At 50.5% G+C, this 18,764-nt stretch overlaps 1 protein-coding gene and 1 long non-coding RNA gene across 2 annotated transcripts in view; one reads left to right on the top strand and one right to left on the bottom strand.

Annotated features, from left to right (window-relative positions):
- Positions 1-15,911, top strand: part of WDR91 (WD repeat domain 91) — a 26,365-nt gene extending 10,454 nt beyond the window's left edge. The window contains exons 7-15 of the mRNA XM_036905558.2: positions 4,619-4,774; positions 6,190-6,383; positions 7,039-7,189; positions 8,542-8,636; positions 8,797-8,965; positions 10,983-11,091; positions 11,913-12,025; positions 12,995-13,192; positions 15,384-15,911. Coding sequence (XP_036761453.2) covers positions 4,619-4,774; positions 6,190-6,383; positions 7,039-7,189; positions 8,542-8,636; positions 8,797-8,965; positions 10,983-11,091; positions 11,913-12,025; positions 12,995-13,192; positions 15,384-15,548 — 1,350 coding nt within the window. The 3' untranslated portion in view covers positions 15,549-15,911. The remainder of the gene's footprint in view (positions 1-4,618; positions 4,775-6,189; positions 6,384-7,038; positions 7,190-8,541; positions 8,637-8,796; positions 8,966-10,982; positions 11,092-11,912; positions 12,026-12,994; positions 13,193-15,383) is intronic.
- On the bottom strand, positions 11,100-18,756 carry LOC130684314 (uncharacterized). The gene is made up of 3 exons (XR_008998561.1): positions 17,822-18,756; positions 16,744-16,810; positions 11,100-12,145 (listed from the first exon to the last, which is right to left on the bottom strand). It is a non-coding gene; the product is annotated as an uncharacterized LOC130684314 (long non-coding RNA).
- Positions 18,757-18,764: the final 8 nt, after the last annotated feature.

Below are 18,764 nucleotides of genomic sequence, written 5' to 3'. Positions count from 1 at the left end.
TGCTTGTAGCATTATATAGATGGCTGAATATATGGCAAAACACTTTCTGTGCTTATAATCTGAATTGAGAGGCACATTTTTTAAACAAATGGAAGTACCTGTGCTGTGAAACCACAATTCCCAAGCTCTTCTGGGATTTCTGTTACAATAGCCCCTAAGGACATCTCAACATCAACACAGTCTCACCCAGCCTGTAGTTTCACTCCATCCTTCCCTTCAGCTATAATTCCACTCCTTCCACACCCACCCACTAAGCTATGGGACCACAAGTGGGAATTATATTATTACAGAGATAGCCTCTAATTGGCTGTGATGTGAAGAAAACAGTGTCCACAAACTTCTGCATGTGCAGCTCTTATTAGTGTCAAATTACCTCGTAGCTACTGAGACATCAGTGGTAGGAACTGCTACCCTTGGGGCTGTTTCCATGGATCTTAGCAGGATGGGGAAAAGGGAGCCCTCTTCCACATCTTTCATTTTTTAATGTCTGTGTTTTGAGGCCCTGTCTTCTGGGGTGGATTTCTTTTGCTTCAGGTGAGACCAAACTGCTGGAACTTGCTCCTTGCCCCATTCGGATGACCGCCTGGGCAGCTCTATTCAGTCCACCGAGAATGAATTTATATCCTCCAGAGTGAGAATTGGGAAGGTCAAATGATACAACATTGGTTAGCATCTCTCTTCTGGACCATTGGAGACAGGTAGATACATAGAACATGACAGAATACAAAGTGGACCAGTGGAATGCTACATGAATCCAGTAGTGAAGATTTTTATGAGGTTTTTTTCTTAAAATAAAACTTTCAATTATGAGTTACATCACAGTAAACATTTATCTAAGTTGTGTGCATCGTAGCTAGACAAGCTAGACACAAGTTTACCATAGCCTGCTTCCTGAAGTGTTTTATGGGCGGCTGCATTCATCAATTCTCAGCATATTATTTTTTGTTGTTCTCTGTTCTTTAGTAAATAACTTAGATAAAGTTTAAGGAGAAGCTCTCTTTAAGCAAGAACTGATAAGTCACATTTAGATCCATAGCTCTCCTGGTATAAACCACCCTATCCTTAGAAAGGTCATTCTTCTTAATTTATTGTAGTGTTTTTTGTTAACACCTGTTAAAATTTCTGTTTTGAAATACTATCCTGCCCTTTAACCTGATGATGTCCTGGACGACTTCCTTGTCATTGTACTTCTCAGTGTCCCATTTCCTGTCTTGGCTGGAGGAACATTACAAAAACTGGCTTTTGTGTCTGCTAGAGGGATTTGCAGTCCATCCCAAACCTTCCTGTTCCATCATTTCGGACCAGTAGAATTGAGTACTCTTAACACCAAGCACTGAGAAAGGAAAAGACACCATTTATCAGATGTAGTGGGTGAGCAAGGAAAGAAGAGATTGCCAGAGCATCCTGTCTCCCCTCTGTCACAATCCCCACCTTTGGGGCCCAGGCAGGAGACCCCTGTGGTTCCTCTACTTTCCCTGGGCATGAATACAATACTACCTGGATTCTTTGCTCTTTTCTTCTCAAATATCAGTTTAAAGATCTCTTGGTCAGGTTGACGAATCTGTCAAACCTGCATAATAATTGTTGCCAACTTTTTGAGACTTGCCAGGATCCCACTGTTTTGGGAAACAGTCGTCAACCAGGAAACTGATCTTCCTTCTTCTCAGTACTATTTATGTAGCGCACTATGGAATTCCCATGGCCGCCTTTTAGATTCAGAAAACATGGCCTCAACTGCTACTTCTTTTGTCTTTGCTATCAAAATCTTAGAGCTTTCAGAGTCATGTTTTGGAATTCTTCCATAATTTTATTTGAGTCCTCTTTTGCCTGGTATGTCTAGCTAAAGTTTTGGCAATTTTCTTTATCTTTTTAAAAAAACAGCTCTTAGTTTCATTAATCTCTTCTATTGTCTTTTTTAGTTGCTATTTTATTAATTTCTGCTCTAACCTTTTTTCCTTCTACTAACTTTGGGCTTTATTGGTTCTTCTTTGTCTAGTTCCTTGAAAAGGTTGTTTGAGATCTTTCTTTTTTCTTAATGTAGACATCTATGACTATGAACTTCCCTCCTAGAATGGCTTTTGCTACATCCCTTAAGTTTTGGTATGTTGTGTTTCCATTTTCATTTGTCTCAAGATATTTGTTTTCTTTGACCCATTGGTTGTTCAGGAGCATTTTGTTTAATCTCCATATATTTGTGAATTTTTTAGCTTTCTTCTTGTGATTGATTTCTAGTTTCATACCACTTTGGTGCTTGATATGATTTCAGTCTTCTTAAATTTATTAAGACTTGTTTTGTGTCCTAACATGTGATCTATCCTGGAGAATATCCCATGTATGCTTGAGAAGAATGTATATTCTGCTGCTTTTGGATGAAATGTTCTATAAATGTCCATCAAGTCCATCTGGCCTAATGTGTAGTTTAAGACGAATGTTTCCTTACTTATTTTTCTATCTGAATGATCTATTCATTGTTGAAAGGTGGGTATTGAAATTTCCTACTATTATTATTATATTGTTGCATATTTCTCCTTTTAGTTCTGTTACTATTTGCTTAATATATTTAGGTGCTCTTCTGTACTGTGCATAAATATTTACAATGTTATATCTCTTATTGGGTTGACCCGTATGTCATTATATGACCTTTGTCTCTTACAGTCTTTGGCTTGAAGTCTGTTTTGTCTGGTGTCAGTATAGCTCCCCCTGTGGAATTCTTCAGTCTGCTTTGCCGTCTGGGTCAGTAGCTATGGGGAATAGTCAGAGGATTTGTGTAATGAGGGCTGGTACCCTTGGGTCACATCCCAGGCAATGGGCTCAGCCCCCTGGGACCATGTGAGGGACACCAAGCTTCCTCAAGACCTCTCTGTTGCCAATTATTTTGACCCCCTCCGGCTTCTAGGAAGGTTAAGGAATCTTCTTACACTTTGTAAAATGGTGAAACCTGTTCAGTGTCCCGTGGACCATGGGATACTTCTCCAGAATGGCCAGAAGCACTGAGAGAAGGGCCTTGTCTTGGTTATATTATCTAGCTTCAGAATTGTGACATTTCTTATCTTTTCCATTCAGTGTCACTATCTTCCATATGCTCCCTTCGTGGTATTGCTTTCTTCAAGTTTCTCAGAGTGTGTGGTTTGCTGTCGGATCTGGGTGTGAATCCCAGCCCCATACAGTTCCTTCTGCACAGCAAGTAACGTAACCTCTCTGACCCTCAGTTCCTCATGTTAAAATCATGTCTTCATCTTCAAGGCCATGTTTGTTAAGTCCTTAATGTGGAGACTTGCGCATGGTAAGTGGTCTGTGGGTGTTATATACATTGGTGCTGCCACTGTTGGGTTTCTGCTTAGGTTGTTTCTTTTATCTTGACTGAGAACCCTACTGCTCCCAAAATAAGTCTGAATTGGGAGAATCAAATACTTTCTCTAGAAGAAACATCTTTTACAAGCCTAAGTAGATACCACTGGAAGTTGCCTTAGGAAAACAAAAATAACAAATACCCTGTAGGTCAGCCCCAGTTAGATTCCAGGTAAACTAACAGTCCTTTACAATTTCTTTTCTTAACTGTTCACATGGCTTCAGGGTCCCAAGGAATCTGTGTTAATCATTTAAAGTGTTTAGTGTTAACATAAAAAATAACAAGTAGAAGAACTAGGAAGCAACAAGCAGACTTCAGTTGGGTTTATTCTCTCGACTTAGGCCTTGTGTACAAGTGGGTCTTAAGGAGGATGGTCTCAAACCCGAGGGGCTGTTTCTATCCACATCTCTTTGCTAAAAGTGTAAAAAAAGATGGGTGAGGGAGGCAGTTTTGGCCCTCACAATTTGGAATAAGGTTGGAAAAGGCCCAGCCTCTGGGAAGGTGATAGTTCCTTTTAAGAAGGCTCTAGATTATGAATATTCCATCCATGAGGGTGGGGTGAGGGCTGTTGAATTTGTTTGCTGTAACCTTGGTTGACTTTATCACTCTTGTCATGGAAAGGAGCCAGAAGATGCCAGTCTCTTTCCTGTCCAGTTTATCTTGTGCAAAGGTCCTTGAGTTTCCAACAATTTCTGTTAAGAATTTCTAGTTGCCCAGTAATCATTCCCAAATACCTCATGTTCACATTAGCTGGCTTAGTCACACATTTGGCTCAACACCAAAGAGGGTATTGTGTTCCTTTTTCCCCCTAGAGATGTGATTGTATGTTGCCTAAATATTTTTTTTGGTATGGTGCAAACATAGAGTTACTTGTGAAGGTTTTTAACACCCAGCATAGAGTCTGAGCTGACCTGCCATCCCGTAGTCAGTTCTCCCAGCTTAACTGAAGCTAATTGTTCCAATCAGATCGAGGAGATAATGTGCATCTGTCTATCTGGGGTGATAGACATGCTGGTGGCCTTTCCTCTCATAACGGAGTAGAGAATGGAAGGGAGGCCGTCCAGAGAGCTTATGTTTCACTCCTGACTTGGCCCACCAGTGAGAGAGTGGCATTTCAGCGACCCCCTCTGCATGGCCAGGGAGGAGCCTTTCCCAGGAGCTGCTGGTAGCACAGCCACCGTCCGTCTGCGGCTCCCCTCCTGGCCCCGGTGTCATGGCCTGGGCACAGACAGGAAGAGGCTTTTCACAGCCAGGCCTCTCCCGCTCTAGACCGCCAAGGGGAAGGATGCAGCCTGCGGGCCCAAGGATGGGAAGAGCGCCAGCAGCGGGCTGGCCACTGGGGAGTCCAGCTGGTCGCAGCACCGGCAGCGGCGCCTGCAGGATCACGGCAAGGAAAGGAAGGAGCTCCTTTCTGTGACTGTGCAGGTATGGCTGCGCCTTCGTGTGTCTCCCACGCGGCTCCTGTGGGGGGCCGTGGGAAGTGGTGGGGTGGCGCGGGGCCCGCTCTCAGCCCCTCTGGTTTCCGCTGCAGTGTAGGGCCCGGGTTTGTCTGACGGTTTGCTCACTGGCACTTTGGTTGAATCGTTCATGCTTGCCGTCCTGGAGGGGTCTCTCTTCCCGATGAAGCATTTCCCTAAGCAGGGGCCGTAAAGGGCACGTGCTTATAAATATTAACATGTCACCGGCCCTGAGGTTTGGCAGAGACCTTCCCCTTGATTTAACCCAGAATCGCCCAGACTTGCCAGATCGTGGGGTCCCTTTCTGCTGGAGCCTCCGCTGGAGCTGCTGCCCTGACACAGCGTCGGGCTGCAGCCGGGCCCTTGCTCGCCGAGCCCTGGGACTCCCTAATCTCATCCCTAAATCAACTGGTTGATCATTTATCTCCTAATGGGGATAACTTGCCTGTTTTAAAGGCATATCTGCCAGGTACCAGCCTTGTACTGGTTCCAGTTTGTTGGCATAGACCCTTAAGGCTTCGATTTCAAATTGTTCTGATCCAGCGCCGTGGGATTGAAGAACGGTACACCTCAGCTCAGCCACTCCCATTAGACGCCTTTTTGAGCTCAGAAGTCTCGCGTCCTCCGTCACTGTGTTGCTGTGGACCTGCCCTCCTACCACATGGAGGAGCGCTTGGAGGGGCCTCAGGAAGCAGAGGGGGGTGGAGAGCCCCTGGCAGGCGCCCCCGGCCTGGGCCAGATCTGGGTGAACAGGCGGTGATATGGTGGCCAGGAGTGCACCAGGGAGGCAGAGACCGGGGCCCCGATGGGGCCCCGGGCAGCCAGGTGTGGGGGGCCCTGCAGTGCCCGGCTTGCTCCCGCCCTGCCGCTGTCCTTGGATCTCTATCGCTGTGCCTGGTGAGTCACCAGTTTCTTGATACTCCCTTCCCAGGAGGAAAGGGGGAGCAAGTGCAGTCTCAGTTTCCACCGTAAAATGGGGTTAATAGTAAGATCTCAGATGGTTCGAGAGAATCAGTCACACGGTGTCTGTCACACTCAGCTGACCAGTTTTTGTTGTCACCAGCCAAGTTGCGTGTGCCCTGTGTCCGGTCAGCTGTGCCGGGGCGGGGCGCCCATAGCCCGCCACCCCTTCCACCGGGCCCGCGAGAGGGGCTGGGTCCCCAGGAGGGGCCCGTGGGCAGAGCAGGCGCCCGCCTCACCTGCGGTGAGAGGGGCGCTCTCTCAAAGCTCAGATCTCTTCTAGACCCTGAGTCCACTGAGCGCCTCCCCCAGGGTGCTCTACCTTTAGTCTAAATGCCCTGTGAAGGGTCCCCGGATGTGGTGAATGGCTGGGCCCAGGGCAGACCTGTCACAGCTGATTGGTCCCTGCTTTGCTTGGCACAGTGTGCAGAGAAGAAGCCTGAAGCTGGTGGCCCCGAGACAGACTCCTGCCCCGAGCTCCACGTGGAGGCGCTGGACGCGCTGACCCGGGCCTCCACGGCAGGCCCCGAGGGTGGAGGGGTCTGCCCCGAGCAGCCGTTCATCGTGCTGGGGCAGGAGGAGTATGGGGAGCACCACTCGTCCATCATGCACTGCAGGTGGGTCCAGGCCCAGCCCGGCGGGGACCGGGGGCTTCCAGCTGTCCGCGGGATGGTCCCCGAAGGACTATGGTCACCCTGCAAGAGTCAGAAGAGGGCCAGGCCGCTGTCATCAGGGTCCTGTTCAGACCCGTTAAGGCCGCATCAGCATTTCTGTTTTTTCAAACTGGGGGAGCCTTTGCTGTGGGAGCAAGTCACCATCTATTTGAATGCCCTGACTCGATTTTAATTTGCTTTGTGTTGGTACTTTCAGGTAAACATTTATCATTCATGTGTTTTACTTGCCCAAGGTATAAGCATGGTCTTTTATGGGCAGACCCTCACGGAGTGTGCTTTCCAGGGTAGGGGGCTTCCTTGCCCATGACAGTGGGGCAGGAGACTCTCAGTCTCCAGGTTCTGAGTGCCCAAGGCCAGTGCCTCTTGCCCACTGTCCTATCCTCAGTGTTTACCACAGGGCTTAGCACATAATAGGTGCTTCATGAATAGTTCTTAGACAAATAAATGAAAGAATATTTCTAGAAATAGTCCATGCCCATCCTTAGAGTGTAGCATTTTAAAACGGTTGGCAAGGGGAAAGCAATCACCTGGGCATTAACTGAAGAGGATGATGGACAAGGGCACGGATGCTAACAGCTTCCCCTTTCTTCCATCTCAGAGTGGACTGCTCCGGAAGGAGGGTGGCCAGCTTAGACATAGACGGGGTCATCAAGGTGTGGTCCTTCAATCCCCTCATGCAGACCAAAGCGTCCTCCATTTCCAAGTCACCGCTGCTCTCTTTGGAGTGGGCCACCAAGCGGGACAGGCTGGTGAGTAACGTCTGGCCCTGCTGCTTGCTCTGCAGTCGTGAAGAGCTCCCCAGGGCTCCGTCAGTGGTCTGGCGCCACAGGCTGAATTGAGGCAGCCAAACTAACCCCTCCCTTCTCTCTTACTGAGCATTGGGGGACCACATATTCAGGACTGTCCCCAAAGGCCCCTGTTTAGGGACAGGAGGTAGTAGTGGATAACCAAGAACTGAAATTAGGCAGCATGGAGACCAGACCTGGAAACCCTCTCCTGTCAGATGGCATGGGCTTCTCCCGTCTGGTGCTCTGGCTTGCTTCTCCTCCTGCCCGAAGAGACTGGCTTCCGTGCTCCCCCGTCAGCTCCTGTCTTCTGTCCCAGCTGCCAGCAAGCCACCACGAGCATTCGCAGCTCTTCCTGACTGCTGAGCCCCGTCCCTGTGCCAGGCCCAAGGGAAGCAGCTTCAGCTTGTGGGGATGGCGGCCTAGCTGGTTGTTCCCGCTGGTCTAGTCCGGAGCTATGAATACAGTGTTCTTTGTTCTTTTTCCTTCTGGGCTTTATGTTTGAGATAGGATTTGTTGTTAAGGAGGTGAAGTTGATTTTCAGTGTTTTCTTTCATTGAATCCCCAGGCATCACACCAGGCAGCCCAAAGGGCAAGGCCTTGGTGCTTGCAGCTTGTGACAGCTGCGGGAATTGTCCTTGTGGCGGTAGGGTCTCGGGGCTTACCCAGTACCAGGTTAATTTGCCGAGTGAACGCTGAAGCCAGGGCATAGGTGATATCCCTGAGGGTGACCTCAGCTGCTTCTGGTGCTTTTCATTCTGGAGGTACTTGTTAATATCTTTGAAGCTTTTCACCAAATAAATACAAATCCCTTGAAGGCAAGGATAGCCTCTTTTTTTTCCTGGAGGCCTTTACAGGCCTGGAGCCTGAGCTGTCCTCAGAACACACAAATGGGGCAGTTACCCAAGCTGGCGGGCTGCGGAGGCCGGCACCGGGAAGGTGGCGACGGGTAGACCAGCAGCGCGAAGGAACGACTGGAACTGCTGGGATTTAAAACTGCCAGAGAGGGAGGGAAGAGCAGGGGCGCCACTGAGTCAGCCAGCACCTTGCCAGGTGCGTCTCAGGGGACACCTCTCTCCCAGCCACAGACTCCTGTTGTGCTTTTGTTTCTGTTGAAGCTCAGCTCTGATGTCTTTATTTACGATTTTTCAATTAAGTCCATTTTAGCCAGATTTCGCTTGAACGACCTGGGTAAGTGGAGGTGGGTCTCACACCTGCCACCTGCCTGGACCCATACCTCGCTCCCAGCAGTGGTCCTCCCTAACCGGGCCTGACCCCCATGCCGATCTCCACATCCCCTGCCCTTCTCATTCCAGCTTCTGCTGGGCAGTGGTGTGGGGACAGTGCGCCTTTATGACACGGAAGCCAAGAAGAATCTCTGTGAAATCAGCATCGATGACGACATGCCCAGGTGAGCTGGAGGCTGCTCCCCTGACGTCACTGTGCTGTGCGGGGCCTGGTGCTTTGCTGGGCTTCCTCTGCACGTCCAGCAGCAGGACGCAGCCCAGAGCCAGGGCGCACCCTCCCTGTGTGGGCAGCCGAGCGTTGACCCAGCCTCACGTGTGTTGCAGAATCCTGTCCCTTGCCTGCAGCCCCAGTGGGGCCTCTTTCATCTGTTCGGCGGCAGCTCCGAGCCTCACCTCCCAGGTGGACTTCTCGGCACCAGATATCGGCAGCAAAGGCGCTAACCAGGTCCCTGGCAGGCTGCTGCTGTGGGATACGAAAAGCATGAAGCAGCAGGTACGGGCCTGACCCTGTGGGCCTCTCTGGGGTCACACTCCCGGGGTAGCACACTGCCTTCACTTCCCTGTATTTCTGTCCAATTGCTTCTGCTCTTTGCTTTGGTCTCCTCAGGTTTTGATTTGTGAGGAAATTTCAAAGCTTAAGTGTTGAAAAGTAGTAGTACTCCAGGTGGGTGGCTTGCTGGGAACTAGTCACTCAGAATTGTGCCACAAGCTTGGAAGTACATAGTGCCTATTAGAGGGCCCTTGTGGCTTATTTAAACACTTTAAAATTGAATTGTTGTTTATATTTAAAGACTTTAGAGCAGTTTCAGGTTCACAGCAAACCTGAGGGGAAGGCACAGAGGGTTCCCGTGTGCCCTGCGCCCCCACACAGGCGCAGGCTCCCACCAACACCCTCCGCCAAGCAGTGCGCCTGTTACAGCGGATGCGCCTGCACTGACACCTCGTGGTCACCTGCAGCCCGTGGCTGGCATTAGGGTCTGTCACTCATGGTGGTGTAACCTTCTATGGGTTCGCACACATGGACGGTGACATGTCCACTGTGACCCTACGGAGTATTTTACTGCCCTAAGAGTCCTCTGTGGCTCCGCCTAGTCATCCCTCTTCTTCCAACTCAGACCTCTATGCTGTCTCCATAGTTTGCTTTTTCCATAATATCATATGGTTGGAATCACATAGTCGCCTCAGATGGGCTTCTTTCACTTAGGATTATGCATTCAAGTTTGTTTTTTTGGACGGAGTCTCCTTCTGACTGCCTGATAGCTGAGAATTACATGAAAAGTACAGGAGCAGCCAGAAGGAGGAGGACACGTTAGTATCCTTAAGAAGTGACAGCCATGTGAAAGCCTGCCCGTGGGGCCACAGGGCCCACCTTCCTCGTGAGCTGAGGACCTGTTCCCACCCAGAACACTAATAGATGCTGGCAGCTGTGACCCTGAGCCCTACGACTTTAAATGATGCTTGAACTCACCCATTTAAAAGGCAGTGATGTTCCTTATCAAAACCAGTTCTGGTGCTCAGAAGTGGTGTGGCCCTTGTGTTCCATAAATTGTTTCCTGATGTCAGTGGGCACTTGAACGGTCCCCGTCTCTTAGATGGGCTGTGTTTCAAGAGCTCAGGTCGCCCTTCATGCATCTGCCTGCAGAAAGGCAGTAGAGTCCCAGCCGGAAGTTCCAGCCCAGGTCTCAGGGCCACAGCCGGATTCCTGACCCCCCTGCCCACCCCCACCACATCTGTTCTCCTCTCTAGCTTTCCTCACTTTGGCAAATGTTTCCCACTCAGAAACAGGGTGCCTTTCTGGAGCCATTTTTCTCCCTTGCCTGCCACAGCCAATCCGTGAGCAAACATTATTGGTTCCACCTCCAAAACATGTTCTCAGGGGCACACTGTGGACCTACTCTTAGTGCCCCTCTGCTGCCCAGCTGTGGGACCCCCGTGCCCCATCCTCCCCACCACTGCCTGGGGGCTGGGCAGACGGTGTGGCATGTCACACTCCTTCTTGCTCTTCCAGGCTCTCTGTCCACAGTCTCTCCCATTCCTGCACAGTCTGGCCCCCACTTCTCCAGCCTCCTGGTCCCTTCTGCGCTCCTCAACCTGCAGTGCAGGCCCTTGCTGCATGCTGTCCTCTCTCCAGACAGTTCTTACCCCTCTTCCTGGCAAACATCTGCCTCCAGCATCTCTCAGATTCTTTCCCCTAAACAGCCCAGGCTAATTAAGCCCTTCTTAGTCTTATTATCCTCTGAGGCACGTATGATTTGTAATTTTATGCTTACTTGTTATTTTTAAATTTTTAATTAGATATTCAATACATACAAAAGGATATTGAAATCATAGGTGCGTGGTATAATAAGAAGGCCATAAAATGAGCCCTTTTATACCATCGCAGTTTAAAAGCAGAACATTATCAATACTATTTATGCTCTTGTGTGCCCCTCCCCAGCCTCAGTCTCTTTTCCCCATTTTTTATTTTCTTACATTTTTAAGTTTAGCTTTTTTTTTTTTTTTTTAACTAGCTCCAGTTCTCCCTGGATCCAGAACCCATTGCCATCAACTGCACAGCCTTCAATCACAACGGGAACCTGCTGGTCACTGGAGCTGCTGACGGCATCATCCGGCTGTTTGGTAAGCAGGGTGCTCCTGGCGGTCCTGGTCCCTTCCTTAAATGTCCTAGAGAAGGGAGTTGCATTTTTGCCTTCACAAAACCCTGATTCAAGATGCTCCTAATAGAGCTTAACTTTGGTCAGAGTCTGCTGTTCTCAGAACCTCCGTGGTCATTCACCTTGCAGATGGTCAGTGCCAGTGAATGTGGGAGTGCTGGGGCTTAGTGGTCCTTCGGTTTTGAGATGTTCAAACAGTCCTGGTGGCCTGAGTGACAGCCAGGATGACACACCAGAGAAATGCCATCCTGTCCTTGGTGCAGCTGGGTCACTTTCCCTGTAGAAGCATCAGAACGTCTGCACTGGAGTCATCTGCCATATTGTGTAACGCTCCCTATGCCAGGCCTGCCCAGGAGACTCAGGGTTGGAGAGTCTTGGATGGGACTGGGGTCTGTATCCTTAGCAGATCCCCTAGGTGCCCTGATGGGAAGTTACAGAGGCCACTAGGAAGGACTTGTGGGTCCCTCTAGACTTGTGGGCTCCCCAGATGAGCTCAGGCTTCAGTCAGGGATTCCTGAGCCTCTCTTTTGACCCAGCCAAAGAAGCTGCTATTTAAGCTAGGTTAAATAAAAGATTAGATCCATGGAGGAGATAATCAGCAAGCCGAAGGACCCAGTGACCCCTCTTTGACAGGGGTCAGTTCTGAGATGCCTGTCAGCTTCAGGAGGCCCTCTGCCTCTAGAACAGCTCCCATCCACTGGGCAGAGGGCAAGCGGTGCCTCCCGTGCTGGGCAGCTGCCTCCTCAGGGGCCAGACAGGAATCTTAGTGGCATCTCCTTGCCTCAGATATGCAGCAGCACGAGTGTGCTATGAGCTGGAAGGCTCACTGCGGGGAGGTCTACTCTGTGGAGTTCAGCTACGATGAGAACACCGTGTACAGCATCGGCGAGGATGGGAAGGTAGGCCCAGACCTGGGTCACGTTGTGCTGTGGGGAGCTTGGTCACTGGGTGGTCACAGCACGGATGCCTAGGGTTTGCTGGGGGCCGAGGACAGCTTCCCAGAGGCAGTGCATGTAGGCCTGAGCAGAGTCAAGAAATGTAAAAGGGAAGCTGGGTTAAAAAAGGAACAGTAAGTGCCCCTTGCAGATTCCTTCTGGGAGGCTACATTAGGATCCTTGGAAAGGGAGCTGGGGTGGGGGTGGGGGCGGCAGAGGTGGGCTGAAGACTTGTTTTTCATGTATACCTTCCTGTGCCTTTTGGATTTCATATGGTCTACCTGTATTAGCCATTAAAAGTAGTAATTACAAAATAAATTCATTTGAAAACTATGGGAAGGGATTTCTAAATTAAAGCCTGACTTCCTATTGGTTGAGTAGGATTCTCAGTTAAGAAGTGGTCTGTCACACCCCGGTAGCCCGTCCATGGGTAGGCTAAGGATTACATACCCTGCTCCCCCAAAATATGACGCTAGTTGATAACCACATTGCTTGTGTTCAGTTGATTGCCCTGCTCAGAAACTGGAAGTATATTTGGAATTTGTCATCTCTTTGTTTCTAAGTCAGGAAAACCTAGTTGGGTTCCAGCCCTAATAATGATGATTGATAATAACAGCAGCAATGGTACTGGGCACCTGAAGCATTCCCCCTCCTTGAGAGATGGGAATCCATGCAAAGGCGGTTGCCTGTCCTTTTCCTCTCCTGGATTCAGTCCAGAGAGAAAGTTCTGACTTTGACATGAAGTTGCTGACTCTCCTGCTATATTTTATTCCCTAAAAAATGCTGAGATTATGTTGGGAAGAGATGGGATGGGGCTCATCCCAGTGCCTCTCCTGATGGCCCGTGGAGGCATCACAATGGGTCTGGGGTCGTCCTTGCCCTGTGGTGGCTGCCCCTGCCAAGGGACTGCTCTGGTGATGCTTACCGTTGTAGTTCATCCAGTGGAACATCCACAAGAGTGGTCTGAAGGTGTCCGAGTACGGCCTCCCCGCGGATGCCACCGGCCCCTTCGTGCTGTCTGGGTACAGCGGCTACAAGCAGGTTCAAGTGCCCCGGGGCCGACTCTTTGCTTTCGACTCAGAGGGAAACTACATGCTGACGTGCTCTGCCACAGGGGGCGTCATCTACAAGGTACCGGGGGTGTTGTGGCGGGCAGTGGGGTGGTTCTCAGGTCTGGGAGATGCGGGGACTGGGGCAGAGTGGGGCATGCCCTTCCTTTCTGCTCTGACATTCACTGTCCTCCGACAAGAACCTGTCCCTTCTCTGCCTGTGTTTCTTGGGAGTAGTACCTCCTGTAGAAAACACTGAGAAGCAGGGAGAAGGGGTGGGAAGTGTGTTGGAGGAACCTGGCCCAAATGGGTAAGTGCTTCTGTGCTCTTAGTCACTCCAACCTGAGTACAGACTGATTCTTCTATTGGCGGTCCTGTGGGTCAGGGCCATTGCAGTCCGTGGCTGAGACAGACGTCTGGGATGACATGTCAAGCCATGCGGTAAGGTGCCCACTTTGCCTTCGTCCCTCAGCTTATATGCTTGTTTTAATGCTCTTGTCAGAGCTGCTCTGGTTCATGTACTTTTTATTTGTACAATTATATAAGATTATAAACGTCTTCTATTACCCTAGCACTACAGGGAAGGACTTGGGCTGTGGCCTAGGCACTCATGTTCAGTACCGTGTGAATTCAGTTCTTAGCCTCAGTGCTAACTCTGCCGATGGTGGTGTGTAGTCTGTAGGGACAGAGTCACAGGTCGAATGTTCTCTGCCAGAGGCTGTCCTGTGCTCATTGCCTGGCTCATCAGCGGCCCAGCTGTGCTCTGGACAGCACCTGTGTGCAAGTGTCAGCCTAGGCACGCGGGAGAGGAAGTGTGACCTGTCCCCTGGGGCTCACACTCAGATGGGAAAGAGACATGAGCACCCACCATGGGGACAGTGCGGAGTGAAAGGTCCTGAGTGGAGGAAGCCGCTGGGGACTGAGTTCTGAGGGAGGACCCCTGGCGGGGGGATCCTGTGGATTTGAGGCCTTTGAGGAGGCAGAGGAGTTGGGAGGATGGGGAGGAAGGCAGGCCTGGGGGCCCCACAGAGGCGGAGGGGAGCCAGGCTCATGAGTGAGGGGCTGGGGGGTGCCGAGGCAGGAGTAAGGAGCCTTCTGGACTGTGACCTGCCGCGTGGCACTGGCAGTCTAGGCCCCTGTCGTGAGGCTCTTCTTTCCTGCAGGCAATGATTTGGGTGGCTCTCGCCTCTCCTTTAAAATTAGCTCCATACAGTGACTGCAGTGGGGTCTTGGGGGGGCCTTGATTATATGGGTGAATGTAGTGACCACAATGTTGCTCATGTGAAACCTGCATAAGATTGTATATCAATGATACCTTAATAAAAAAAATTAGCTCCATTGTTTCTTGTAATTGCTACTGGGAAATACTGTGAAAAGCTGTTCGCAAGCCTACTTTCATTATTAAAAATTGAGTTTCAGGTAGGCTATACTTCTCTGTATAATTTTATGTGTGTTATGTATATCTATTTTTTAATCATGCAGCCTTCTGTCATTTGGCCTAATGAGTTCATACTGATTTGTAGTCAGACTTGATGTTCCTCTGTATAATTTTTGAAATGCCAATAATGAGGTCTAATTACTTAAGGAATATAATGAACTTCAGGTCCCATTTTCACAATCTATAAACAATTTATGATTTTTAAAGATGTTTTCCCCATGAAGGCCAAGTACTTCCTGTCTTGCTTGCAGATGTCTGCAGCTGGATTCACTGTTGATCAGTGTGCTCCTGGTTTCCTTCCTTATTACCATCCACTCTTTGCACCTGAGTCTGAGTCCGGGCTGGCGGGTGTGAAGAGAGCCTCACGTGCACACTGCCTGCGGCCCACGCTGCGCTGTTTGGGGTGCTGCAGGCCTGCCACATGGCAGGAGCTGACCAAGAGCCTACCCTCCTAGGGCCAGCAAGGGCAAAAGCAGGAGAGTCAGGACAGAATGCCAAGGAGCAAGAAATGATGCTTGAAGAGAACACCTGGGCAGGTGATGGGGGTCCTGACCCCCAGCAAGGAAAGGCTGCAGAGAAAGTTCTCTGTCTTTTAGAGTGCATCGGGGACTTGATTTCCACTTAGGATGAAGGGGTACCTTTAGTCAGGATAGCGAAGGCATTTCCTGGGACAAGAAATTAATCTGAGACTTCCTGGGAAGGTGGGCATGTGTGCCTGTGCACACCCTCAGGTTGGGGTGGCGGCCTCCAGGCTTGTGGTGGTTTGGTGCATAAAATGGCTATGTTCGTGAACTGTGTCAACTGATGCCTCCTCTTCTCTCCTGTCCTCTTACAGCTAAGTGAGGATGAGAAGGTTCTGGAGAGCTGCTTGAGCCTGGGTGGCCACCGAGCACCTGTAGTCACTGTGGACTGGAGCACGGCCATGGACTGTGGCACCTGCCTCACGGCCTCCATGGATGGCAAGATCAAGCTGACCACCCTCCTGGCCCATAAGCTCTGATGGCACCTGCCCTAAGCGACACCCACAGAAGCAGTATTATCCTGGGGGTTGGAGGGAGGCAAGACAGGAAGACAGGATGCTTCGCTTCCAGCTCCCTGCCTGTGCCGGCCATCTTCAGGGGGAGACTGGCCAGAGGGCTCGGGTACTGTCCTGCTGCGGTGACTGGAGTGAGGGAGCCGTGGAGCAGCAGCACGTGTCCCCGGAGACCAGCGGGCAGAGGCACGCTGCAGACGGTGGGGTGCTCAGGAGTCAGGAGACGCAGGTGGCGGCTGCTCTGTTGGCCCAAGAGAGATTGACAGTATTTTGTATATTTTGCGCATTTTCTTCTTTTTTTTTTAAAAAAATGCTCTTGTGGCCACCTAGTGTCTCTAGAATGTGTGTGTGCAGCAGAACGCTCCTGTCACCCTTGGCCTGGCAATGGTCAGCAGCGAGCTTGGGCCCCACTGGCTCTCCCGGCCTGCCAGGAGGAGGGCTGGGTGCACTGCACAGAAGCAGGTCGGCCCCTCTCCCACCCCCTACAGGGCCTAAGGTTTGTGCTCTTCCTTTTCCTTTGGGCCCAAGTCAAGGAGGCCATCGTGTGCCTTTACTTCCCTCAGGGCCAGTGGAGCTTCTCCGGATGAGGGCAGGGTCTGAGGCTTCACTCCCAGCCGCCCTCCCTTCCCCAGGGGTGGTGGTTTCCTAGTCCCTCTGTCGCTGGTGCTCCTCTCATTCTTTGGATTTGGGCTCTGAGGGTGGCACGGAGCACGTCAGCCAGGTTGCTGGGGCTGGAAGTTGGGGTGCCAGCCATCCCCCCTGTTCCCACTGCGCCCAAAGCCCCACCCATGGCCCATCCTCGGCTCCCTGACTGGGGTTAGGGGACCTTGAAGAGGCAGAGGCCCCCTCAAGGTGAGGAGAAATGGGAGGCCTCTCTTCTCCTGCTCGCATCTCCATCTGAGGTGGGCGAGGCCTGGGCCTGGTGCTCGGACACTTGGCGTAGTCATGGTAGAGCCTCTGTGGGCTCCAGCCCAGTTCTGGGGGTGCAAGCCTGGAGTGGGGGTACTCCCACTTAGCTCCTTTTGGAAAAATCTTGAATGAATTGGGACTAAAACTGGATCCATTTCTGGGATCCAGTGCTGAGAGTTGGGGGTAAAGTAGGGAGATATTTTTGTGGCTCAATTATAAGAAAACTCCAGAAGTCACACATTTGTACACTCACCTCCCTCTTGTTTTGAGCTTGGCTCGCATTTGGGTGATTGATTGGGTGGTGGATTCTACAACACTGCCTAAAAATACAAAACCAAACCAAAACACATTAACCTCTGATCTTTTGAAATTAGCAAATACAGTATAACCCCTTGAGCGTTGAGGCCAAACCTGCCCCCTCCTGGCCCTCACTCCATTCTAAGTGCTTGTCAGGATGCGGTCATCCTGGTGTCCCTCCCTGTCCCCCTGCCGCCCCCTCCAGGATGAGCTCTCATCCTCTCGTAAAGCATGTCAATAAAACTTCCTCCCCTTCCAATACCTGTCCAGCATCTACCAAAACCGCAGTGGGACTCCTCAATTCTCTTGGGCAATGGCCATGTAGAAGAAAACTACCAAGCCAGACCAGTGTCGGCCCCTGAGCCCACAAGCCTGGTGCAGGTGCGGACCTGGCTCTGGCCTGGGCCACGTGAGAGCCCACTGGGCATCGCGCTCTCATCCTCGGGACCCGTCTGCACTTGCGGCTTTGCTCAGGCCCCCTGAGCGTGCCATGGGGATGTTCCAGCCCACCCAAATCCCACAGCTCAGGTTTCCTATCCCTGCTTGGGCTGCTCTCCCTGCCAACAGAAAGCTTTTTATGCAGACACATAGGCTTCCTGCTCCTCAGACTTCATTTTTCAGCTGGCAAGAGGTTTTAAAGAGACAAATATGGAGGGAGTGGCCCACTAACAGCAAGTATTTTCTGTTCCTTACAAAACAAAATAATGCTTCTCCTCCAGTTAGATTTGGGTTGTCCTGGTTTACAACTTGTGAGATCAGAGGGCACTAGATGTCAGTGATTTTAATACCTTTGCAGAAGCAGGTCCTGCCCATGTGGGTTGCCCTCCTGAAGAGGCCGGAGGCAGAGCCCAGGTTCAGCCCACAGCTAACTGACCCCAGTGCATGGCAGCTTGGTTTCGTGACTTGAAACCATTGATTTAGCTCCCTAAGCTTCCATTATTTAACCCTCCCCAGCCCAGCCTACCGCCCTAGGACTGAGGATGAATGTTCGAGAAGAGAGGCGAATATGCTTTAGAGAAACCAAGAGCACTCACTCTGCAGCTGGAAGGGACAGCTTCTGGATCCAGGCTCCAAGCTTCGGATCAAGGACCCCTGCCACGCACCTCCAGTATACGGAGAGTATCCCATTATGAGCTGATTTGTTGTCAGTCACATTTCAAATGGCTGTCTTGCTAATTTCACAAATTTCATAATTTGGGGCTGACTGTTCTTATCATCCTTTTACCCCAAAATGCAGTAGAAGGTTCACTGTGTTTGTGCTTGCATTCTTAGTCAGGTCCCCAGCCTGGGGGTTTCTTTGCTGGTCTCTTTTAGGCTGCTTTAAGCTGCGAGTATGATTTTAATTAAGACTAGTCGCTAACTCCAGTGTAAACTGTAGTGTTCAGCATCAGGCTGGAAGCAAACCACCCAGGCCACCTGGGCAGCTGTGTGGAGGTGCCCTGTTCACAGAGGGAGCACCTTGGCCGCCAATCTGAGTGTTAAATACGGGTAACACATACTCCCTTATTTTAAGATAACAAATGGAAACAGAGTCTCTCTTCCTGCCTCTTGTTGTCTTCCCCCAAGGTGCATGCCCCAGCAGAGTGCACTGAACTGAGTTCCTGTAGGAATTCTGAGCTTTCAGAAATGCAGACCCTATTCCCCTAGTTTCTGATTTGGGGGGCCCAGGGATTGACACTTAAACAAAGTCTGACCAGCAAGTCTCAAATAGGGCCACATTTGGGGACATTTAAGGAAAAATTTTGCTAAATAGGAAATTATTCATAACACTTGTTAAAGACATTAGGGCAGACCTTACTTAAGGGGGCTACAATGGGGTTTTGTAGTAGGGGAGAGATGGGGCTTAACTCCAATTACAACAAGGCAAATTGGGAATTTATAGCCAAGGATCAGGGCAGCGGTCAGTGGGTGGAAAATTACTAAGAGGAAATACCAGGGTAAGGGGGGATTCTTGCCCAAGTCAACGGAGGTGATCAG

Source organism: Manis pentadactyla, chromosome 7 (genome assembly GCF_030020395.1).
Source record: "Manis pentadactyla isolate mManPen7 chromosome 7, mManPen7.hap1, whole genome shotgun sequence".
Classification (NCBI taxonomy): Eukaryota; Metazoa; Chordata; class Mammalia; order Pholidota; family Manidae; genus Manis; species Manis pentadactyla.
Note: the sequence above shows the minus strand (reverse complement) of the source record. Positions and strands in the feature narration are given on the sequence as shown.